This window comes from Aedes aegypti, chromosome 3 (assembly GCF_002204515.2).
Source record: "Aedes aegypti strain LVP_AGWG chromosome 3, AaegL5.0 Primary Assembly, whole genome shotgun sequence".
NCBI lineage: Eukaryota > Metazoa > Arthropoda > Insecta > Diptera > Culicidae > Aedes > Aedes aegypti.
Genome location: NC_035109.1, coordinates 265,236,750 through 265,263,480, shown reverse-complemented (window position 1 = coordinate 265,263,480; position 26,731 = coordinate 265,236,750). Strand labels below are relative to the sequence as shown.

At 38.1% G+C, this 26,731-nt stretch overlaps 2 protein-coding genes and 1 non-coding gene across 6 annotated transcripts in view; 2 read left to right on the top strand and 1 right to left on the bottom strand.

Annotated features, from left to right (window-relative positions):
* LOC5573748 (sodium- and chloride-dependent glycine transporter 2) overlaps window positions 1-8,253 on the top strand; it is a 29,110-nt gene extending 20,857 nt beyond the window's left edge. Inside the window, exons 5-7 of the mRNA XM_001654726.2 lie at window positions 7,293-7,502; window positions 7,862-8,035; window positions 8,103-8,253. Coding sequence (XP_001654776.2) covers window positions 7,293-7,502; window positions 7,862-8,035; window positions 8,103-8,198 — 480 coding nt within the window. The 3' untranslated portion in view covers window positions 8,199-8,253. The remainder of the gene's footprint in view (window positions 1-7,292; window positions 7,503-7,861; window positions 8,036-8,102) is intronic.
* Window positions 8,254-20,984: 12,731 nt separating this feature from the next.
* The window catches only part of LOC5573750, a 182,674-nt gene continuing 176,927 nt past the window's right edge, over window positions 20,985-26,731 (bottom strand). For all 4 annotated transcript variants that reach the window (XM_021850408.1, XM_021850411.1, XM_021850407.1 and 1 more), the window contains exon 7: window positions 20,985-23,375. In XM_021850408.1, coding sequence (XP_021706100.1) covers window positions 22,121-23,375 — 1,255 coding nt within the window. In that variant the 3' untranslated portion in view covers window positions 20,985-22,120. The remainder of the gene's footprint in view (window positions 23,376-26,731) is intronic.
* On the top strand, window positions 25,113-25,184 carry Trnat-agu. Its single transcript has one exon. It is a non-coding gene; the product is annotated as a tRNA-Thr (tRNA).

Genomic DNA, 26,731 nt, shown 5'->3' with positions numbered 1-26,731 from the left:
CACAAGGAGCATGCAACAGATTCAGCGGATCCAACACTACTGGCGCGTTTGTTTTTTTTTTTCACCGGCACACTTCGTTTTTTCTTCCGCAAAACGCAAACCGGACACAATGGATCCGGATTCCGTCGCTCGCTCACAGGGAGCATGCAACAGATTCAACGGATCCAACACTACTCAATTTTGGACACGCATCTTCACGGTAGAAAGTGGAGATTGTCTTTTTCGCACCTTTTCTTCCCTTTTCCCATGTCCTGTTACATAGTTTTGGGCAAAATTTAACCATCATCAGATATAGTCAGCCCATATGGCTAAACGGGTAGCGTTGCACAGTATTTCGATCGGCCGAAATCGTGAACTTAATTCTGTAGCACCTTTAAACGTGATTTTTTCGGAATGGTGTCTTCGGACGAAAATTTTCTAAAAATATGGCGCATAGGGTAACGGTCGTATTTTGGACCCCCTAAGGAAGTGATTTTACATTTTTGTCCCAATTAATTAATTGCACAGCGTAACCAAGTCAAATAACATGCCAAAATGTAGAGAAAAACTTCCTCTACGAGATAAAAATGCCCATACGGGCATGTAGGATCCAAAAGGCGTCGAAAATAATTGAATTGTGATGCACTGTTTTTCATTATTTTGGACACACCAATACATTTTGGACCCTCAAAGTATATATTTTGGACCCCGGCAATTTTTTATCGTTTGGCGACAAAGTCCACGGCACTGGTTGTATAATATGCTTGCCCATAGTCTAATCAATCGATTGACAATGGAAAAACGAGGAAATTCTACGCTTTTAGTTCAGAAATTAGAAAAAAGTTTTTGTTTACACTTGAAAAATTTCTGACGTCTTCAATTTCTGTGTGTAACGTGTTGTAACGGTTGCATGGATGAACCGATTAAATTAAATTAATTTCAGATAAAATAAACACAATTCCCATGCACAAACGCTTGATGCAAGTGCGGATTGGTCCTATCTTTCCAAATTGCATGCGGATTATATTGGTCTTTCGATTTAAACTGGAAAATTTGCAGGAAAATGGCCCAGGGGGTCCAAAATATATAGAGGTCCAAAATATATTGGTTACCCTATATTGACGGTAAATGTTAGTTCGCAACTTTGCCACGGGCGGCGTTGCGAAAATATTTTTTTTGAAATGACGATCTTTAAATATGATGTCTTCGGCAAAGATGTAGGTAATTCAGTGTGTATTCAGCCGCATTTCCAAAATACGGGAGTATTTTATGAACGACCCCCTAATACTAGTTTTTCTCGTATATTTTGAAAATGCGAAGTTTCCGGTAGCAACAATGTTCTACAAAATTGTGTAAACAGTCAAAATTAATCATTCTCTAGAAGACACTAGGTTTCTAAAGACTAAGGAAAAGCGATTATATTAAGTGCAAAAATCAGTCATTTTTGGTGTCCGTGTATTTATTCGGGTGGCAGCTGGTGGCAGATAAAACCTAGTAGGGTTAAAAATACATCATTAGTAGTTGTAAATGTCGATAGTGTCGTTAGTATCCACGAGTATCCCTTTTACTTAGAGGAAGTTTTATCAATGACTCTTATTACCATGTAGTACTTAGCTGAGACGAGACTCGCGAAGACGGTCTTCTTTTTCTGTGATTGCTGAGTTTTTTCTTATTCCACTTTGTGTTTATACCAATTATACGCATGCTGTTCAAACTCGCACATGAACCTCTCAGCAAAACATGATTGAATTTGCATCACATCGAATCATAAATAATCGTTTGAGTGAAATTTCATGCCAGCAAACGTAGCAGACATTAGAAATAATTAATCTTCTGCTTAGATTTATCAGCAACTTTGGAAAAAACTGCTCCGCCGACTGAGATTTTTAATAACAGTTTACTTTGAACACAATTGTTTTCACTTTTTCAGCCATAAAAACGGTGGGCTGCATTTGACGTTTCGTGAGAGGGGAATCTGGGCTGCATATGACGTTGATATTTTTCCTCTTCGCGAGTCTCTCTCAGGTTCTTAGTTATATGATGGGTAAGGGCTATGTGGCTCCATACTTCTTCTTTTTCTTCTTCTTGACACATTCTTCATCATAACGCACAACCAATAGGTTCCATACACAAATACATTTTTGAAGAAAGTTCTCAATCTCCTGAAAAGACGCTTTACGAAATGACTCGCCCTACAACTATTTTTCACTTGAGATTTTTGCGTTTTTTCGTACATCCCAAGTAACCAAATAGCACTTTAATTCACTCTGCGTGCATACAGCCAACACGCTTAATTGGTCGAATAATAGCACTAAAAGACCAAAAAGATAAACTAGCAGGCTAGTGTTTACTACATGACACGTGCAAGAACGATGCGGTGAGTAGCAAATTAAGTGATGTATCAAATTCAAATCCAAAATCAGGCAAGTGCCTCAATATCAGATCATTTTGTAAATGAGTGTTGCAACCATAAGAACTGCGTTAACATTTAAACACTGATTTGATTCACAGAATAGTGATTCAATGAAAAATAGCTAAAACTGCAAGCGAAAAATAGTTGTATGGCGAGTCATTTTGTAAAGACTAATTGAGAACTTTCTTCATAAAAGTATGTGTATAAAGATGAAGAATGTGTCAAGGAGAAGAAAAAGAAGAAGTTTGGAGTCACATACTGCCGTTATACGCATAATTGTCCCATGTTACTTTTTGTGCATTTTGACTTTTTGTCATCAAACAGTTTATTTTTACGTATAGTTTTAGAAAACACCCACCAAAAATTAACTTTGTTGGGAAACTCATTGAAAAGCATGCCAAGTTATTTTGTCCCATTGTTGAATTTCCACGCATAACTGTCCCACAACTGTATTTCTACGCATAACTGTCACACTATACAATTCGCTGCGTTGAACTCAAGCAAAATATTCAGTAGGCAGTTTTGAATTAGCTGGTGTTTGGGAAAATCGTTTTGAACATCTTTTTATGTTGGTTTTACATCCCATGTGGAACACAACCCGTTTTATGTGTTTGAATTATCGGGATGCATTCATCATTCATGCGAGCCTGACGTCAAATTTGATTGAAATTTTCAATATCAAAATATTATTTCCCATCCGCTTTTCAATGAATTTCAGTTGAATTTTCAGGGTCAATCACAAAATTCTTCTAGTTTTTGGAACCGCGGTCATCGATTAGAAATTTATCGTTATTTCGGATTCATCACGGGAAGTACTGAAATAATCCCACTTGAAGAATCAGTAACCACATTAATTTCGAGTGGCTGGCTTGCAACAAACCAACTTCATAATTTAGCAAACGAAGTCTAAATAAAAATAGTTTGACCGACATTGGCTGACTTGGTCACATGCTGGGTTGTTCCGAATACCGGTTCACTGGTGGAAGTGGCCATTATATTGGCGAATCTGAAACCTGGCTTGCGACATATCAATGTCAAAGGTGGATCAAATCAAGTCTTAAGGTGGTTCAAATGTATTTGAATGACTTGATCACATGTCGGATTGTCCCGAATTCCCGGTTCCCTGGGAGAAATGGCCACTAAACTGTCGGTTCTGAAACCTAACTAGCAACATCAAACTTCATAAATTCCCAAATCAAGGCTAAAGAAGTGTAACTCAAAGGTTCTTAGATGACTTGATAACATGCCAGGTTGTTTTGGATACCCTGTTCCCCAGAGAAAGTGGCTATTATATTGGCGGTTCTGATACTTACGACATATCAAACATGATGAATTTGCAAATCAAGTCAAAAGAAGAATAGTTCAATTGGTTTTAGATGACCTGACCATATACTGGATTATAACGGATAACTGGTTCTTCGGTGCAAGTGGCAAATATGTTGACGGTTCTTAAACTTAATTTGCGATGCATCAAATATCATGATTTTGCAAACCAAATTCATAGAAATGTCAAATCGTATGATGATTTGTATCGTGAATTTTGAGTTAGATATTAATTCCGCAGAATAACCTTGAATTCGCAGATGAGTTTCTGTCAAGCCTGTAGCTGGAAGAGTCGATATAGGAATTTATTACATCTTATAAACCCTCTAACTAAAGGGGCGCACATAGCCGTAGCGGTAAACGCGCAGCTATTCAGTAAGACCAAGCTGAGGGTCGTGGATTCGAATCCCACCGGTCGAGGATAATTTCGGGTTGGAAATTTGCTCCCAGGGCATAGAGTATCTTCGTACCTGCTACACGATATACACATGCAAAAATGGTCATTGGCATAGTAAGCTCTCAGTTAATAATCGTGGAAGTGCTCATAGAACACTAAGCTGAGAAGCAGGCTCTGTCCCAGTGGGGACGTAACGCCAGAAATAAGAAGAAGACACTCTCTAACTTACACATCCACTCTTTCTATCACTAACTCATACATTTTCTCATTATCACACATACAGAAAACTTTGCTTTCCATCCCATACTATAAAATCGTATTTCTTCATTTCCCCACACGTGGCTCCGTTTGGCACATGTTACTTGAGCCTTCATTAGATGCCTTAACATAATCCTGAGGTTATACGTCCTCTACATTCGGTACAATATATACGTAAGAACGGTCATCTACAGCAGTATGCTAAGCACATAATTGGTCACTACTTTCAGTGGGACTGTTATGCGTAGAAATTGACCAAAAACCTCGTATTTCTACGCATAACAGTCCCACTTTGAATTTCGTAGCTAAATTTACTTTATTCCCATAATCCAAACTCTTGACTCTAATGAACACACTATTCTTTATACTATTGTAATGATTTGAATTGAATTTACCACACACCTGGTCAATACGAGGCCTAAATGTGTTAAAATCTTTAAACGCGTTTTTCTCGATTGCATATTTTGGAACATGGGACAGTTATGCGTATAACGGCAGCATAGCCCTCTACCCATCACATAACTTAGTACTTCAGGGTAATAAGAGTCATTGATGAAACTTCCTCTATGTAAAAGGGATACTCGTGGATACTAATGACACTATCGACATTTACAACTACTAATGATGTACCTACTAGGTTTTATCTGCCACCAGCTGCCACCCGAATAAATACACGGACCCCAAAAATGACTGATTTTTTGCACTTAAATGGTTATAACTGCTTTTCCTTAGTCTTTAGAAACCTAGTGTCTTCTAGAAAATGATTAATTTTGACTGTTTACACAATTTTGTAGAACATTGTTGCTACCGGAAACTTCGCATTTTCAAAATATACGAGAAAAACTAGTATTAGGGGGTCGTTCATAAAATACTCCCGTATTTTGGAAATGCGGCTGAATACACACTAGGTGTCTTTGGCAAAGTTGTTTGTATTTGAATTATCTACAACTATGCCGAAGACATCATATTGAAATGACGATCTTTATCATTTCAAGAAAAATATTTTCGCAGCGCCGCCCGTGGCAAAGTTGTGAACTAACATTTACCGTCAATATATGCGCTATATTTTTAGAAAATTTTCTTCCGAAGACACCATTCCGAAAAAATCACGTTTAAAGGTGCTACAGAATTAAGTTCACGATTTCGGCCGATCGAAATACTGTGCGTTGGAGCCAGTATGCGCCGGTATATTCCCCATCTGTACCACGTGGTACTTTGACTAGAAATATGACGGATACGATCAGGTTCGACATGATGGATAGATGGCAAACAAGGGCGAGATAAATCTAATAAAGGAAGGTGAACCCTCTGGTTCTAGCCGGATGTGTCGATATGCACGATTAGAATCGGACCGGACAGGATCGCATAGGAAATGTGCCATCACGGAAGCACGTTGAACATGGTGAGCAGAGGAGTAACGTACGGCAAAGGAGTAGGCGTGAAGACCAATTCTCTCGAAACATTACTAAAGGACCTATGTACAAATGAGAGATTCTCTCCTCTCTCGTTCTCTTTCGATTACAACAGTGGAATACTAAAGCTTTTGGGAAGTTTTTCACTACAGATTGAAAAGCAATTTATTTAACTAGCGTTTCATACAGAAAACGCAACAGAAGAGGTTAATGGGTCTCAGTTATTGGTCAAAGAGAAAGTAAACAAAGAGAGCCTCTCATTTGTACATAGGTCCTTTAGTAATGTTTCGCGAGAATTACATCGGGGCATGCTCGATGCAGGCTAGGTCCTCCATAGGAGACTAGCTCCACTTAGCAGGCGTAATGTATTATCGGTAATTATCCGCCGAGACATCCGGAAATTACCCTTCGACCAGACTCACAGAACCGACTTCGGCATCTACCCGGATAGCATCGGTTCGAAAAACCTTTCATCGCCGACGAACTCTTCGTCAGTGCTTCTTCGGAGTTCTATCGGCGGGAACTATTCCGAGTAGTACGTAGCGTATCATCAGCTTAGGGGCGATCCATTAATTACGTAAGACAATTTTCGGGGATTTTCAACCCCCGTAGTAAGATTTTTTGTATTGTAATTGTATGGCGCGTAAGAAATCTCAAAACCCCCCTCCCCCCATAAACCCTTACATAATTAATGGACAGCCCCTTAAGTGGTCGGAGTGTCGCTCCACTTTTAAAGATATACACGGTAAAAAATCAGCACGTTCGATTGAATGGATTGATCACGTAACTCAATTCAAAACACCAATCATAATGTTTTAAAGAGTTCTAAGTTTGGATTTGCTCTACTGTCCTTAGCACTTGACTCTGAAGTGAAAAGTCGTTGATTTTGAACATCATGTCTTTTGTAAGAAAGCATATCATTGACACCACGTTGTAGAAAGTGTTTGAGATCAGTTCAACCTCTTTCAACAGATGTGAGTTGGTGTCGAGGTAAGACACAAGACTTGCACTCCGAAGATTGAAGGTGTTCAAATCTGGGTCAGGCGGAAACATTTATTTTAACTTTTTTTTTATTTCAAATCAAAACATGCAACGTTGAATTCAAGTGCTGTTACCTTGATATTATCAAGATTTAACAGTAGTGCAAATCCAAGTGCAGAACTATTGATAGCATCGTGCTTATTTTTTACCGTGTAAGGCCGAGCAGCATAGATTAGTGAATTGGGTTAGGGCTCACTTGGCCGAAGCATGTATATTTTAATTTTTTGAAAGCCTGCCTTATAGGATATGTTTCCTTGAATTTCTACCTTCCAAAACCAACTTAAGTGATTGAGTAAAGAAAAACTCTCATCAATCACTGAACATATTGAGAATTGTAGCAACAGATTGTAAGTAAGCCAGTCGACAGCAAAGTTATTCATTTCAAAGTTGTGGACAGGATGTTAAGATCATTTTGAATATCTAAAAGCTGTGACCCCAAGATGACTATAAATTGATTCCTATGTTCCAGAGCGGTATGTATTGGTTCCAGCTGGTTGACAAATATGCCGCTAATTGGTCGGTGCTGCTAATCGCCATCATCGAATGTGTGCTAATCGCGTGGATCTACGGCTCGGAACGGTTCATCGGCAACATTGAAGAAATGATCGGAAAACGATCTCTGTGCTTCCACTACTTCTGGACGATTGCTTGGAAATTTGTTACTCCCATCACGTTGTTGGTAAGTCAATTGTTCAAGTATTTGGTTGAGGTATATTTGTAATTTGGGCCTTCCTTAGCCGAGTGGTTAGAGTCCGTGGCCACAAAGCAAAGCCATGCTGAAGGTGCTGGGTTCGAATCCCGGTTGGTCCAGGATCTTTTCGTAATGGAAATTTCCTTGACTTCCCTGGGCATAGAGTATTATCGTACCTGCCACACGATATACGAATGCGAAAATGGCAATTGTGGCAAAGAAACTCTCAGTTAATAACTGTCGATGTGCTCATAAGAACACTAAGTTGAGAAGCAGGCTCTGTCCCATTCAGGACGTAATGACAAGTAAAAAAAGAAGATGTTTGTAATTTAACCTTTTGCTTACAGTTTATCCTATGCTTTAACTGGATTCAGTACAAGCCCGTTTCGTATGGAAAGTACGTCTACCCGGATTGGGCGGATATTGTTGGTTGGATAATTGGACTTTTACCTATGATGGTGATAGTTGTAACGGCTTTATACAAGATTGTTGCAGATACATCGCTTCAATCCACCGTTCAGGTTCGTTAATTAAGATTATGCCAAAAAGTAGATTGATGATGATTTAAATTTCTTCTTCACATTCCAGATCATAAGAAAACTTCTGAAGCCAACAGCCGAGTGGAAACCGTCAAGATCACCGCTTTACCGCTTTGAGTACGATGACAATGGCATTGAGATATGATAATATTTCTTATAGACGATCAAATAAAGATAAATTCCAAGTAAACTGAGCTCAAGATCCATAAATGAACGTTATTCACGCTATCACAGCCTACCCCCTACGGCATTATCGTTCGCTGACTTGGATAGTTGAGGTTCACAATCTTTACGAGGAAGGTGGTCCATATTGCACTAATTTCTGTTTGGTTGAATTTCACATCCGTGTGTATACTCCGGGAGCGTGTTTCAATTACTTCGGCACACTTCATGCATTATCTGGATTTTTATCATTGGGTAGGCCAGTAAGTAACGGTTGAAGATACATATTTTCTGTTTGCTGGGTATCGTTGGCTTTTTGGTATGTAATCATATTCACATATTTATTCTTTGCTGTAAAAGAGGATAATTAAATTCTATGGGTTCGGATCCGGCTTCTTTCATTGAGGAATCAGGTTGGTAAGAACTCATTTTATGAATAATGAGTAAAAACAAGTAAATACATGTACAATGCAAGTAAACGCTTGAATCGACTAACCATCAACAGATCATGCTTAATTTGGGTGAGGGTTTTTGTTACCAACAACAATTAGAAGCCCAAACAGCTGATTCGATTGTCTACAACGCTTATAAAACCCCATCGTCAAGATAACAACTGCTGTATTTCCGTCCACTTTTCGCAATCTCCAACCGGCCATCGAGCCACTATCTAAGACCCAAATAATGCTCCCCATCAGACAAGGCCCCGATAAGATAGCCAGACAGTCAGATATGGAGAAGAAACAATAATAAATCAAGTGCACACGAATCGAGTCAAGCTGGAATACAAGACATCTGGCTCTCTAAATGGGAAACATGGACGTCATCAGTAGTCACTATCTTAGACCAATCATTTTTTTGTTATTAGGCTGATACAAATATTAATTTTCTTTTATGTCACCCCCCCCTTCGAAAATCCGAAAATTTTGAAGGGGAGAAAAAAAAAGATTCATGATTTTTTTGACATTAGTTAGATTTTTTCAATTTATAAAGTAAAAAACAAGTAAAATAATGATCCAGAGGACGACTAAAAACAGTTTAACAACTACCGTTTTGATTCATATTACGGACAGCTTCAAATTCCGGACACTCTACTTTGTATGGGAAACATTTCACGCGAAATGTTTCAATTTTTGCTGTTCAAAAGTTCTCAATTTCAAGGCTTGTTTTAATAAACTTTTTCCATAAATATCTTTGAAAATTTGTAATGCCCAGCTACCTTAGATGTCTCTTTGGTGGTTTAACGATTTCGATTGATGATTTGACTGTTCCATTAATGATTATCATGAGTTGTCCGAAATTCGATTCAAAGTGTCCGGAATATGAGGCAAAAGTGAGGAAGCGTCCGGAATAAGAATCATGAAAAGGCCACACATTTTGATTTATTTAAAATTATTGAAGTAGCGGAACCGTGTTCTTCACCCACCGTTCGAAAGTAAAGGGCTTTCGACGCTCGATAGCGCTAAGGAATCATACAGAATGATTTATTTTGTATGCTCTTTGCTGGGTTATATTTCCCTGAGTCCTTAAGTGTCCGTAATATGAATCAAAACGGTATCATTGAAAATAAAAATTCGAAAAAATAACTTTTTTTTCATTTTTATTTTTTTGTTCCTTATTTATTTTTATCCCCCCCCCTCGTACCTTCCAAGTGGTCTCGGACATAAAAGAAATTTAATATTTGTATCAGCCTTATTTATTTCACTGCTGTCGTCGCTCTGTTCCATACAAATAAATATCGGATTTTGTTTTTGTCTTATTTTTTTGGATATATGTTCGTCTGCTTTTGAATTGTTTCCAAACGGTATGCTCTACAAACTTTTTCTGACAATGTTTTGTTATATTTTTTTCCAAATTTTACCCGAAAAGATTGCATCAGTTTTTTGATCAACTTTTGTTTCTCTAAATTTTTAATAATTTTGACGATAAACAATCTCAAACAAGCTACGCTATTAATGGCTGTTATATGATTTGTTCCACGGCTGTCTCAATGGAAATTCGTAGTTTGCATAATTAGCGGTCACCTTTTCATTTGTAACTTTTTTTTTGTTCCTTTTTATTAGCGGGAGGAGTTTTAAGGAAAGAAATGTCATTTTGTGTTTCTTTTTGTCATACAATGTACATTTTTCGGTATTTGTTGCTTACTTACTTACAGGATCGAAGGCGAGGGAAAACGGATGGCTATACGCGTTAACGTTTGTGTGGTACTTGTTTTGTCTATTTGAATATTTGGGAAATTATAATCGAAAAATAACGCACTGTGTTTCGTAACTTCTACTGCTAAAATTCGCTAGAGAAAAAATGTACAACTTTTTATACAAGACTAATCAATAAATATCGTAGCATTCAGAAGTGTTTGTCATTTTTTAGGGGTTTCTCTTAGTTCCAAGATGGTTAGTTTCATGAGTTTTTTGTGGGCTGTTTTCTGTTGTTGGCATTCCGTTTCTTTTATTGGAAATGAGTCATTGTTTTTTTTTTTATTTCATCAGTAGTTCACTTCGTTACAATTTCTTGAATATGGTGATCATTTTTAAGGTAAATTCAGGTCTTCAAAATTTCGTTTTTAAGCTGATTTAAAACTGAAACTAATGTTCATATTACTTAAGTGATGTTTGAGCGCGGCAGTTGTGTCGAAAGCGGGTGTATGTTTGTGGAACATAAATAAAAATTAACAGTTATAATACTGATAATCGAATTACATTTCAGTACGGTGCCAGGCATCTGCAAATGGTGGGAAGACGAGGAATTCAAATTATTGTGTATTTGGCATAAAACTTATTGGTTTATGCTTAAAATTCAATGTCCATAAATTCAAAACCAAATAGGTAATGCGAAAAAAAAAACAATAAATCAGAAGAAAACACCTGTTGAACACTAATAGTTTTTTTATATAGAGTTCGTTACTCAACTTATGTAATTCGTTATAGGAAGTATAATGTTTCCATTAGAAATTTTACTTGCTAAGCATTATTTACAGATGCTGTATTGCTAAGAATGAGATTTTTACGAATGAGATCTTATTGTTTATCTCAAAGGCTAAATAAGATATCCTCTTACTAATAAAATATGTAGGAAACTCCTAAAAACTCCAGAGAATCACTACGAAACCTACGATCAACCTCGGACAGGTTTCGCCAAGTAAGACTGGACCAAATTGTACGAGACGCAACCAACTAGTCCCAAGTGAGATGACCAATTTCAGCGTGCATCGAAAATGTAGGTAAATTTTTCTGTTTCTAATTAGACGAGTCCAGAAGAATAAAGACGGAACATTAGATAGAGCTAGATATAGACGTTTTACCTTTGCACAAGGTATATAAGCTAGGGTAATTAGGAATTAAAATCTCAAAATCTCAATACGCAACGAGGTTGGCCTACCGTTCATGTTTTGTGGGTGTATTCGTTTGGCTCACAACGCTGCTAGGCATCCCGCTGTTTGAATGTTGAAATGCATCAGCATTTGCTGTCTGGCATAGCCCGCGTTTCGACCTGTGCTGTTTGGGTCGGCCCGCGTGAGAAATGATGCTGTTTGGGACGGCCCGCCCGAGAGATGATTGTTAGGCGAGCTTTGTTTGTAGTTGACAGCCGTACACCCACCCTGGATAAAACTCAGTCTTGATAGTTTATATTGACTTGAAAAAGTATCACTGTACGCGCTAAAATGCATAAAGTATGCTGATACTTTTTCAGCTGTGTCAGTGTAAAACCCAACTGATTTTCTTTGATTCGAAAAGGTGATATGAAAAAGCAACAATCATCTACAAAGCGTACAAATTTCAATAATGGCCTACTTGGCCTTAAAATAAACCTGACCTTAAAATAAAGTTATAGTCAATGGTTGCTTCGATGAGTTTTCACCTTTTGCTCTCCAGTTTTCAAAATGACGTTCAAGTAAAAGGAGCAACATGTCAAAATTCTGCTGGCGCAGCAAGAGAATCCGATGTTCTTCTTCTTTCTGGCATTACGTCCCCACTGGGACAGAGCCTGCTTCTCAGCTTAGTGTTCTTATGAGCACTTCCACAGTTATTCACTGAGAGCTTACTGTGCCAATGACCATTTTTTGCATGCGTATATCGTGTGGCAGGTACGAAGATACTCTATGCCCTGGGAAGTCGAGAAAATTTCCAACCCGAAAAGATCCTTGACCGGTGGGATTCGAACCCACGACCCTCAGCTTGGTCTTGCTGAATAGCTGCGCGTTTACCGCTACGGCTATTTGGGCCCCTAATTTGCCCCGATGTTCTCACACGATATTCATGTGAAGAAGGATTTCAAGCAGCTTCCAGGACAGGAGGCTTATACCGCATCCTGGAGGGGTTAACCTGAAGGCACGGCAGTTTGGATTTGGCAAACCAAAATGAAAAGTAAGGGGTTTGTATAATACATTTTGACTGAAAGATATGATTTTTTGTCGATCAATTTTTGCGCGTTACAGTCTTTCAAATGTATACGTACACTACCCGTCATAAATACGGACTCGCTAAAAAAATATAGGGTCAAATGGTCCAAAATGCCACTTTAAGGATTTGTGTCGTTTTCTCCTGAAAAGATCCACGTTTTAACGCCATTCGAAGTCCTAACAATAAATTTACAATATTTGCTAGCTACCATCATGAAAACATTTCCCAAGTTTGAGTTTTTTTACGGGTTTAAATCATGTAGAAAAGTTGGTTGAAAAATGGGGGTGGTTCAAAATGACCAAATGGATGGGGTAAAATGCCATTTAGTATGGTGAACTAGTAGTTAGCAATCAAGTTTCTCCATGAGTTTGCTCTGTGGTATGGAAACGCCTATTCCTTCATGAAATCATCGGAAAACCTTAATGTTTAGGCAAAAAAGTGAAAAATGTTAAATTTCACCGGAAAATAAAGGAAAAATCTTTGAGCTTATGTCCAAGGGTTGTGGCAACAATTCTTGGGTAAACATATTTTAACATCGTTTGGCAAAGAATACAAATTGAAACGTTCTAGGAATGATTCAATGAGGTGAGCCATTTTACCCCATCAGTGCGTCTTAGACCATTTCCCCTATTGCAACTCTCAGTTGATTATTGAATCATCCCCCGAAAAGTTTAGCATCACCTCAAAACAGGTGAAACAACAGATCCTTATGATTTTCAGCGATCTTTAGCAAAGTTGTCCAGCGAATTGACATATAAGAGAGAGGTTAAATTTTGCAAAATCTATTTTGAAAACTTAAAATTGGCGTTTGCCAGACAACTTTAAATGTGATGAAATGAAACATTTTACATCATTTTGGCGACCGCAAGTCATAAATAGCTTGTTCAATTTCTAAATTTTCAGAAATAACCCATCTTTTATTCATCAATAGAGGACCTCAGGCAAACAGTTTGGTTCTAAATTTTGCCGCTAGGTGGTGCTAGTGAGTATACAAAATGAGCATCTATTGTCGATTTTAAACCTAGGTTGGAACTGGTTCAACCCGTTCTGATTCACAGTTTCTACCCTAACCCGATTCAGGTTCGACCGAAATACAATTTGCTTGACGTTGGTTTGTTTATGTGTTGATCACCGACCAGTTTCTTAAAACGAAAACAACATATGATGAGATAGAAAAATCGAGTCTTGACTATTTAATAATTTAGACCTAAAGTGAATTAGAACCGAATCCTTAGAATATGAAGTGATTCAGATCTGAAACTCTGGAATATGATGTGAGTTAGACCTGAATCATTTAAATATGAGGGAATCAGTACTAAATTATTTGAAAATGAAGTGAATCAGTCCTAAACTGCTTGGAAATGAAGGGATCCAGACTTGAATCACTATAAAATGCTGTTATTCAGACCTGAATCTCTTGAATATGATGCGATCCAGACCTGAATCACTTAGTTATAAGGTGAATCAATACTAAATTATTTGAACATGGAGTGAATCAGGCTTTGTTACTTGAATATAAAGTTAATCAGACCTGATGCGCTTGAATACGAAATGAATCCGACACGAATCACATGGACATGGAGCAAATCTATTCATGAATCACTAAAATTTGAAGTTTTTTTATTATTATATTTTATTAGAGCCGTTAGAATCTGAAGTGAATCAGTCCTGAATCACTTTAAAAGTGAATCAGAATCAAAGAATATGGAGTCAATCAAACCTTAATCACTTAAGGATGAAACGAATCAGTAATCAGTTCCGAATTTCTAGAAAATGAGCCCTGAATTTAGTAGAAAATGAAGTCAATCGTACATGAAACACGTGAATATAAAGTGAACCAGACATGAATAAGTTGAAAATTAAGTGAATCAGTCCTAAACTGCTTGAACATTATGTGAATCGTACCTGATTAACTTAAAAATGCAGTGAAGCAACACTGACCTAAATTTGAGGTAAAACAAACCTGACCCGGTTCCGTGTCATTTGGTCGAATGTCGTTTGTATTTTGTGCTTATTCTGCGCGGCGTGTAAGGTGAGACGAGTCGAATGAGGTGACAATTGTCGACTCGCTCCCATTTGATTAACATTAGTCGTCTCACGTCACTCGCGGTGAGAACGACTCGTCTCGACTCACACGCCGCGCAGAATAAGCACATTTGTGAACTGCAGTTAGTATCTTCTTCTTCGTGAATTTGTTTATCGGCATATCGGTCTATTTTGCTCGAAGTAAGAGGGAGCATGGAGAAGAAAGCAATGAATACTAGATGGATAGGTACCGTAAGGGAACGGCGAGAGAAATTGGATTAGATGTTGAAGAGGGCATACCATATTAAACAGTATTACTTGAAACATTACTTCCTTGTGGCTAACGTCCCCTATGGGAACGGCTTGGGTGTGTTTTGAGAATGACACTACCAAGACCGCCGTTCCCTTACGGTACCTATCCATCTAGTATTCATTGCTTTCTTCTTCATGCTCCCTCTTACTCCGAGCAAAATAGACCGATATGCCGATAAACAAATTCACAATAAAATTATCACGGTCGATACCTTTGTATGTATCTTCTTCTTCTTGGCATTACGTCTCCACTGGGACAAAGCCTGCTTCTCAGCTTAGTGTTCTTGTGAGCACTTCCATAGTTATTAACTGAGAGCATTCTTTGCCAAAGTAGCCATTTTCGCATTCGTATATCATGTGGCAGGTACGATGATACTTTATGCCCAAGGAAGTCAAGGAAATTTCTATTACGAAAAGATCCTGGACCGACCGGGAATCGAACCCAGACACCTTCAGCATGGCTTTGCATTGTAGCTGTAGACTCTAACCACTCGGCTTAGGAAGGCCAGTAGTACAGTTAGCATGCATTCGTAATAAATTTCAAAGCTGAATTTCAAAGAACAGATTATTCTTAAAGAAAGATTGGCTTTTTGGTATTAGTTCTAGAAACAGTCAATGCTGAATGAAGAATATCCTAAAAATAAGCAATTATTCACTTCTCTGATTGCGGTAATAGCTATCAGCAGAGGTTTTTGCATTGCGTATGTAATAAGCTCTTGAAAGTAACTAAAACGGTTTACGATTTATTCGTCCTTCTGTTAACTTCAATGCCTCGAATCGTACCAAGTAATTCAATTCATGGTTCGAGCCTGAGCGAGAGGAGACAGCTCACTGACAGTTTTCTTGCCTCCTTTGACTTTTTTTTTAATTCTTGGGCTGTACACAACCGTCAGATGAACTTATTTAGGTCAAAATCATATCCACTTCTGATTGTTCACTATGAAAAAGAATAGAATATAAAAAACAATAGCGGATTGCCAACAGACAACTATATTTAGGTATTATTTTTTTTAAATGTTTAAAAATTTAAGCACATGTAATGCAAATAATTATTTTATCAGTATTACTACAAAGAACTGCCGATTATTGAAAGAAGGTAAAATTCCCAATTAAAATATAAGCCTAATTATTTCCAATAGTCATGGAAAAGGATAGTCTATGTTTGAAAGAAGGAAAATGTCTAATGAAAATCACTCTACACTCTAGCACACCGTTGGTAACCCAGAAACGAACCAACCATCAGCTCAGGGTCTTGATGCGAGTTCACAACTTCGTCCTGAATTGACAGATCGTTTAAATTATTCACTTGGAGCACTAATAAAGCGACAAACATGACGTTCAGCCCCATAATAAAAATCAGCAAAATAATTAGCTGATCAGAAATTGGGCCACACCTATGAACTCTACTGATCAGCGTTGAAGCAATTTGATTTTTTGTTCGTTATTCGACCAAACGGCATTCGGCAAAATGGCCGGACATTAACCTGATCCACTTTAATATGAAGTAATACCTGAATCATGTGAATGTACAGTGAATCCGACATGAATCACTTGAATATGGAGCGAATTAAACATGGATCACTGGAATAGGAAGTGAATCAATCCTGAATCATGTGAATATGAAGTGAATCAGACTTGAATCACTTGAACATTTGAACATAAAGTGAATCAAACTTAAAACACTTGAATGTGAAGTGAATCGGACATGAATCACCTGAAATCACTTAAGCATTTAGTAAACAGTTGAATCTGAAGTTGAAAGACCACAGTTAAAGTTGTTTTGTATGGCTACCTTGAACCTCACTAGGGGGGATATATAGGTTCAAATCATGGTTGATCAGCACAAGTTTTGAAGATTATTCCAGTGTAGAGGTAAGCTCACCTCTTGTTCTAAATGATGTTATCGATAGATTTCAAAAGTATAAGAAACACATGATGATTTGAGATTTTTGAAAATGTCCCTTCTTATGAGGTTTTTAAACGAGGCACGGGGCAAGAGTGCCACTCGTATGGGGCAAGAAGACCACCAGAGCGAAATGCTACAAATTGTGTATATTATTATTTCCCCGCCTAAACGATAAATTCTAGAGTAAGTAAAGATAAAAACTGAGAGAAAAAAATTGACTTACAGTTAAAAAGTAATTTTACGAAATTAATTTAGTTCTCATCTTATTCGACGGTAACAATAATAGTAAAAAATTTCAGAAACCATTTTGAATGTCCAAGATGGTTTGTTTTGATTTTATTCAGTAGAAAACATTGATTTAATGCAATATTAAACAAGAAAAATAAAAGTTCATTTGATTTTATACAAGAAAATTGCGGTGTCCCTCTTGCCCCATATGACATACTGTTTTTATATATGTAAAACTTAATGTCAAAAGGAATTTTTTGAAAAAAAAATCCTCACAGCTATATTAAACAATTGAAAATTATCAATACTGTGCGGAAAAATCAATATGTTTTGTATTTATTGGGGGTCAAACCTTGTTTTCCAATCTTACATTCTTATAATATTTCGCATTATTCGCGTTGGTGAGTTAAAGACATTTTTCTACTTTTTGTGTACTAAACATTTTTAACTGTAATATTTACACAACCCTCAATTAGTACTCATTTTTTTCTTATTGATGTTTAACGCAATCAAAAAATTGATTTGAACTACGTGAAATTAGAGGTGGCACTTTTGCCCCGGGTGTCACTCTTGCCCCATGTCCCCCTAACACTGATTAGGGGTTGTCCATTAACCACGTGGACAGTTTTTTGGGATTCCGCCCCCCCCCCCATATCCCTCATCGTGGTCATTTATCCATAAACAAATTTTAAAATTTGTATGAACCATGGTCTTTGGCCAGACACACCACCGCCCCCCCCCCATGAATGACCATGTGGTATATGGACGCCCCTTATGTGTCTAATAACAATCTAAAAGAATCGCAATTTTTCTAAACTGTTCTCCTGCCGTATTTTCTTGACCGTCTGAACAACTTCACCAAAAACTTTCATTCATTCTTTCTCATAAAAATTATTAGATAGAACTAGCTTTCTTGCCTCCTTTGACTTTTTTACTTTTTTTTTTACTCATTTAAACTCTTTAATGAATGTTCGAATCCTCTGAGCAGAATCTCAAATAGAGAAACTTTAAAGTAGATGGAGTACCGTGTACCTTTTAATTCCGCTCCTAAATGCTTATCTAAATAAAATACTCATTTAAACTCTTTAATGAATGTTCGAATCCTCTGAGCAGAATCTCAAATAGAGAAACTTTAAAGTAGATGGAGTACCGTGTACCTTTTAATTCCGCTCCTAAATGCTTATCTTTGACAGATACGCGTATTTCGACTACCACTTGCAGTCTTCTTCAGTGTCAGTTACTCGTATCCACTCGTAGTGGAATGGAGTGGTGTTTGTATGTCACGAAATGGCTTCCGAACGGGTCAATCGATTTGAATGATTATTTTTCCGTTTTGTTCGTCAAGTGTTCCGACGTGTTTGTGTGTATAAAAATCCCAGGATATTCACCGGGAAAGTTGGAAAAACGAGCGTGAACGAAACTGTCATTTTGTATGGGACGATTTTCAACAGCCTACTTGATGGCAAGACGAAGTTTGCCGGGCCCACTAGTTTATAATAAAAACCATAAAAAGTTAAAAATTTACTAAATTAATATTTTTTCATTAAAATAGTTATTGGAGGTTTGACTGTATTGTCCAAACCTTTTCATATTCACTCAAACACTCAATATGAAGTTTTTTAATCACTACATAACAATAAATCTAATATTACTGAATAATTTCAAGCTTTTTACAGTAATGCACGGTAATGGCAACCATACATATTGAAAAGGGTCCATTTACTGTACATTTGGGTTTTGACTGAAACACAATAAAAAAATATAAATTGCATAATATTTCATTGCTCATACGATGAAATACATCTAACTAGTAGTATCCACAGTGTAAACTTGTTGAAATTTTGAAAAATTTCATACTCTAACGTTAAAATGAAAAATGGTAATTTTTGGCGTTTCTACTAAGAGTGTTGAAAAATCTCATTATCAAACAGAATTCACATGATTTTGACTACATAAACAAGGTTTTTCAAAATGCTTTGTGACAAAAAATACTTCATTTTATCAGTTTTATCTTATTTTGCTGACAAAAGAATAATTTGTGAAAATTGTATGAATATTCTGTAGGAATTTGTATATGTGCACGGTGAATGGAGCCCGCACGGTGACTGGTGACTTAACGGTATGCGGAATACATCACAATAGTATTCATAATCCATTCCCCTCAATACCTTCTTGAGGTTCACAGTTTGGCGACCTCTGGTCTCGGTGATCTCCGTTTCGAAATCTCTGATGGTTCATTGGATGCTTAGGAAACCAATAGTAATCCATTAAAAAATCTTTGGGACAGTTTGAAAGGCTCAATTTATCATCAAACCAAAAGGTTAGTTCAAATTTGGAAACATCTTCATAAAAAAACATTTCACGGCATTTCAGATAGCAAGTGTACTGCCCATAACTGCAAATTTGTAACATTCGACAAAAGTAGGCATTGAGTAAATGGAACACCAAGTGTGCATTTTATGGCAGTATAGGGCTCTGCACAAAACTCATACTCTCTCTTTCACTCTTCCATTAATTGTGTAAACAACAAGGCCAGTAAACGTCAAAATCCCATACAAAATCAAAACAGTGCAGAGGCCTATGGGAGGAAATTAAAATTTCTAAAAATTACCAGGAACTCAAAAGTGCTTATATGAGGCTGATATTTTGTACAACTCATATCGCATACTGGGTGAATTGTCAGAAAATAATTCTGATAGAAATTTCATTGCATTTCATTACGAGGCCCATTCATAATCTCAATGTGACTGTTATGCTGTTGTAATTACCAATGTGACAAAACAACTTGGTATTTTTTCGAATTTTCTAGAACAATCTCATAGCATTCAGTAAGTTGATCGAAAGTATTTATCATTTTGATGACTCTCCATGGTATTAACTCCATTTTGTCAAAAATGTCGAATGTGACTGTTTTGTAGTTATGGGCAGTGTAGTACAGTGATAGATTTTCATAAACTGTACGCTTTGATTATGAGTAATTTAGTATTGTGTACCTACCTTTTAATACCACCATTATAGCTTATCATACGAAAGATAGGTACATGTATTTCAATTAGCACTTGCTGTGAAGTGTATGCAAGTAACTAATACTGAGGAAAAAATCAAATGGTAGTAGTCGAAATATTCATTTCTGTCTAAAGATAAAGGGCAGAGTTAAAAGGTTCAACATACTCAAATTTATTATTGACTAGTGGTCCCGGCAAACTTCGTCTTGCCATCAAGTAGGCTGTTGAAAAATGTCATGAACTATCCCAGACAAAATGACAGATTAGTTTTCCCCCGTTTTTCTGAGTATTCAGAAAACTTTCCTAGACTTTTTCCCCGCACGAACACGTTACATCTCCTGTCGAATACAACAGTGAAAGGATTATGCAAATCTGTTGACCCGTTCTCAAGCCATTTCGTAACATACGAACACCATTCCATTTTTATTTATATAGATAGATTCTCTTCATCAAAGTTACCTCGTTTTATGACATATCTTTACTTAGTGGTTTGTATTTCGACAAACAGAAGCATGACTAAACAAAACTATACAAAAATTGTCGACCACAATCATTGAACCTAAAGAAATTGAGCCTCTTTGGTTGACATATAGTTTCGTGCGGTAATCGACACTAATCATTCGAGTTTTTTCTTCAGTTTTTATCATTTTTATCCCATTGTTTACTCTACCAAGTTAAATGATATATTGAGCATCATAATATGGTAGCTCTCCTCCTTTTGCAAGGCTTTGCTGCTGAAAGTTTTTGTTTTATGGTTTAATCTTTGAGGGACAACTATAATAATAATTATTATTCATGTTTATTAAAGTGGCTTTTCGCCCTTGGCGCGTTCGCCACTATTTGAGATATTTACTTTCAAAGGTTTAACAATTTTACGATTTTCTGTCTTATTGTGCAAAATTTTTCTTTGTCTGACAGTTCACATTTTCTCAGACGGTGTTCGAATAACACCTTTGGTTAACTGTGGTGCATTAAAGCTGACATGATTGGAACGACATCTACAACGAAACTGATTAATTCGTTTGGTAAGAAGACGTCCGACTTTACACCAATTAGCCAATGATCCGAAGACAAGACGCGCGACTGCAAAAGTACTTAACCAGGAAAAAAGCTTAAAATCAACAAAACTTACCACGTAGGTACATCAATGAAACGATTAAAATAGGAACCTCCTACTTGCTTCCACCTAGCACTGCAAAAAGGTCTTCAAGTTCTCAATGACCTATAGTGCTTAATTTGCATCTTGCAATTTGAATGCACCAACTTACCACTTGCAGTATGCCTGAACGCCTTTAGATCATTAGATGAGGTACTTACTTTATACAACCAGGATAAAACTGTGATAAAACAAACGACTCGCAAATAAACATCATCTCATTCATGAACACCACAGAACAAACTAATTTATGCGCCAGTACTTATATCAACATTATAGTAGCACCTTCAATCACTCTCCAATGTCACTGAATTGGTCTAACTTACAACTGAACTTCACCGCGGGCTTCGAAAACAGAAGTGAAAATCAAGAGAGAAGGAAAAAACGATACGACAGTCGAAAACGCACACATTTTTTATAAGATTAAGGAATTTTCTTCTAAAAGTAACAGTTTGCATTTGTAATTGTAACTTTTCTTTGTTTTCCTCTCGTATTAAATATATACTTTATATATGTACTTGGATGAAAAAATGCTTTAGTATCACAATATTTCACAAAAACGGGTGTTTCCTCGTTTCGACAAAACACACTTTAACCGGAAGGGCTGCGCTGCAACTGCTGCTTCCTCTGCCTGCTGCTACTCTGCTCCACTCCGGAACCAAAGTCCTGCTGGAAGAGCTGCGTACTCACGACAGCTGCTACTCATCAATGTTCGGAAAACGCGACACAGTGAGAGAGAGTCTAAGGAGACACGTGCCCCGTCGCGGCCCGTGCTAGTACTCTAGGTAAACCTATGTAGTAGTAGGTATGCACTTAAATACAGGAAGGAAGAACCAACGGTATAGTACAGGAGATCGATTTAGCTCACTCTCACTCTCAGTGCTCTTCGCAGATTTCGGTTAGGATGCGCTTCAGGCTGTCCAAACCCTGAAGGAAACCACTGTCCGGTCCGTGGTGCACCTTGGTATGTGTGCTGCACATCGAGGTTCCGTTCTTGATCTCGAAAGTGGTGTGCGCAAAGTCGATCATACGCACATCTGCCAAACCGAGCATGCTCGAACCAGCGCTGTTTCCACTGATCGAGTTGGACTTTGACTTGGAGCTGAGCTTCCGTCGTAGACTCTGTTGCACTTTGGACGCCGCCCGACGATCGGACGATTCTTTGCCACGGTGTCGCTTCGAGCTGACGGCCGTTTCCTGAAGCAGATGCCCCTCGTCGTCTTCGTCATCATCATCGTCCACGGCGCCTTCTTCGTCGTCGTCGAGATCATCCACTTCTTCATCCTCGTGGTAGCCAGCGTCAGACTGATCGTAAGCCTTACCACAGCTACTACTACTATTGTTATTGGTACTATTAATATTAATACTGCCACAACAATGTGAACCGGACGGAGACGCCATTGTGGAAGTCGTCACCGTCGAAGTTATTGCAGTTGGTGGGACTGACGTGGTTAGAGATGATGATCGCTCGCGATCTCGTTCCATGACTTCGACGCTGCTTAGTTTTCGACTCGGCGGAACAACCCGTCCGCTAAATCCTCCGTCAAAGTCTGAACTGGCGTCGGCTTCGGTGTTTTGTACATGGGTCGGCACCACAAAGGCCGTTGCATAGTCGTCACTACTGCTATTGCTACTGTAGTTCATCCAAGAGTCCATCGAATGCGGACTGGAACTGGTCACGTTCTGTGTGGTTCCCATCGGAACATTCATCGTCACATCACAGACTCCGGGATAAACCGTTTCCTCAGATATTGGAACAAATGGAACCTTACCCTTGTTAACACTTCCACCAACCGAAGAGCAGCTGCCTCCACTGGAGGCGCCGCTGGAAGTCGCCGAAGCCGACAGCGAACTCGAAGCCGCCGCCTTTGCCGCTGCAGCTGCCGTTGCCACCGTGGCCATCGATGCATTGAGTCGTTGGTGAGCCGAACTGGACGATACCATGTCCGGCTGATCGTCGTGCGATGATGACATGTTGAACTGTTCGATGGAGCTGTTCGACGCATCCGCATCGTAGCAGTAGGAGTTCGATTCGGCCTCCAGTATGTGGTAGTCGGGTTCGGCTGGGAAACTGCTGCTCGCCGGTGTCGTCGGCGGTTCCTCGTAGCCTTCGTACACGATGAGTAGGGAACTGGCGAAGACAGATAAAGAGAGGAAGTCTAGTTTAGAAAGTTGCAGTTGAAGGAAGGAGCGAAGGAGGGTATGATAAAGACGAAGTCGATTCTGTAACATCAGGAGAACAGTCCCTAGAATCTCATTCCCTAGAATATTATTCCCCAGAATGCTATATACAGTCAATTTTTCCTTATTCGTAGGGTAGGTGTACCAGTTATGGACATAGTGGTTCCCTATTTCGCCATATGTGACTACTTTAATGTCTTCAAATTTTGAAAACTTTTGTGTGTTGTAGTAGTTAGACTTAAGATATATCTTGATGTTAAAACATTCAAAAAGATTTAAAATGTGAAAGTTATCAAAATTTCACATATGGCCAAATAGGGAACCACTATGGCCATAACTGGTACACTTTCCCTATATGTATTTCGATGTAGAGTAAGAGAACCGCAGTAAAAGTTGGTTTTCATGGCTAACTCGACCGTCCCTTTGATAGCAGCTGCACTGATCTGCCCATAACTGCATATTTCTAACATTCGACAAAAGTAGGCATTGAGTAAATGGAATACCAAGCATTTTATGGCAGTATGGGAGGAAGCTAAAATTTCTAAAAATTACTAGGAATTTAAAATTGCTTATTTGAGGCTGACATTTTATACAACTCATGTCGCATACTAAGTGTATAGTCAGAAAATAATTCTGGTAGAAATATAATTGCTATTGCATTACGAGGCTCATTTATAATCTCAATGCTGTTATAATTACCAATGTGACAAAACAACTTGGTATTTTTTTTTTAGAATTTTCTGGAACAATTTCACAGATTTCAGTAAGTTGATCGAAAGTATTTATCATTTGATGACTCTCCATGGTTTTAACTCCAATTAGTCGAAAATGTCGAATTTGTAAAGTGTTCGTTTTGATAAGAAAAAAAAATCAGGTAAAAATTTGAAGTCCGTACGTGGACGCTAAGTGGTCCCCCAACGACGCTAAAAGGTAGGGTGCAGAACCACTTGGGCACTTCCACGATTCACTTTGGCATGGGGGGTTTTTCCCGGCCGAATTTTCTGAGACTTTGCAATAAGGAGGACTTCATTACGACGCATATTGTGGCCAAATATGAGCTTTGTAGCTTTCAAAAAACTCCACTGCCGAAGTGAATCAAAAGCGCCAAGAATTGGGTACGGCTCCCTACTAGGTGTAGATGATCCCCGTGCGTCAGATCGAGCTCGCTGCTATAGTATACGCAACATGAGTTAAGAATTTTAAGTAAAACAATAATTCATACAGCGGATAGCTTCATAACAATGCATGCTGACATAAAATTCAGAACTACAAAGGGGTCGTTCAAATATTGTGTAACGCAACAGGGGGAGGAAGGGAATCTTCCGTAGTGTTACGGTTCAAACAAAAATTTTGATATAAATTGACACTTATATTGAGCTGTTCGGTAATCCAATCCGCATGGTTATTAAATTAATTAACTCATTACGCGTGGTAAAGATGGACAAATTATGGGTGAAATTATGAAAAAAATCCACGTGCTCGACTGGGATTTAAACCCAGAACTCTTGTATGCTAGACGAGCGCTTTACCAATTAAGCTACCGAGCCACTTGGTGACTCAATAACTGGGTTGGTTACAAGTTTAGAATTCAAATCCCAAATGGATATTGGTTATGAAAGGGGTCCGTGTGGTCTGTAGGGATTTGAATTCTAAACTTTTAACCAACTTAGTTATTGGGTCACCAAGTGGCTCGGTAGCTTAGTTGGTAAAGCGCTCGTCTAGTATACAAGAGTCCTGTGTTCAAATCCCAGCCGAGCACGTGGATTTTTTTCATAATTTCACCCATAATTTGTCCATCTTTACCACGCGTAATGAGTTAATTAATTTAAAAATTTTGAATTTTTCTCACGAGAGGTAACAGTTTTTGGGGAGGGAGCAGCGAGCTCGATTTGCGCACGGGAGTCATCTACGCCTAATACCTTCGGGGCCGTTGGGGGACCACTTCAAATATTTACCTGATTTTTTTTTTCTTACCAAAGCGAGCACTTTACAATGACGAACTTGTAACATTTCTCATTTTCGAAAAATATGGGACGGCGTACTCTGCATCTCTACAATCATTATGGGGAGGTTGTTGATCAGCGATGGAAGAAAAAGATCTGAAAGTCACCTTTCGGTCGGTGAAGCGATCCATGGATAAGGAGGAAAAATACGACACCTACTTAAAACTTTTTGTTTTGAAGACACCGACACGTTAATGCTTCCAGTGAACGATTTGCCCTTTGAAGGAAGCACCACACTAGACAGCGGACTAGCATGCAACGCCCAGTGGCACAGTCAGAAAACATTCCTCACGAAAAGTTTTCCGGTTTGAAGCGGGAATCGAACCCACACTCGTTGACTCGAAGCGGCTAATTGCTTGGTAACACTAACCGCACGGCCACGAAGTCCACAACTTGTTTTGCATTTTTGTCTCGCGGTGAAAAGATATCGGTAAAAGGTTTAAAAAATGCGTCAACATACGTAATGTCGAACTATTTAATAGTTATTTAGTAATGACGAAAAATTAAAGGTATGTATACTGCCCATAAAAGCATAACTATCCCATATGGATTTTCGAACCAACACCTTTTTGCATCGCAACATCCATGTTTTAATATGTATTTTACTATGCACACAAAAATTTACACACTTTGTTTGAAAATGTTGTGGAAAAATATGAAGTTGGTGCAGTCCCATATTGAAAAATAAAGGCATAACAGTCTCTATATGAACTTTCAACCGAAATAGCAACTGCGAAACATGAATTGTGTTCAAGTTTATATTTTTTGATGATCAACAGAAGCAAAATGAGTTACCTGTGAGGTTGTGCTGAATGGATATGCCAAGTAAAAATGTACTAGAAAATCATGAACATTTGCATGAGAAGTCAAACTTTAAACTTTGAGCGGTGTTTTCTCAATGCCTACTATTTCAATATGAGACAGTTATGCCTTTATGGGCAGTATATATCAAACATGATTAAGAATTCATGTCGACACTTGTAGTGACGAACAATCCATAATTTGTTTTAAATTACATACACGTAACGTTGCAACAATAAAACGTATTATCATAAGCATGAAACGAGCTCACCATTTGGTAATCCGTCCTCGACTGAACACTGATTCCGTCGCTCTTGCCCTTCCTCCCCCTAGCCAGTAAAACGTGGAAACCGAAAAAAAAACGAAACATTAACATCAGCGACTGGAAAAAAGCGAAACTCCTTGCTTGGGCTTTCCGAACAGGACTCACTCATGGAATCTGTCCATTAGATGTATTAAAAAGTGACTTTTTTCCTGAAATTGTTGAAAGAATCTAGAGTTT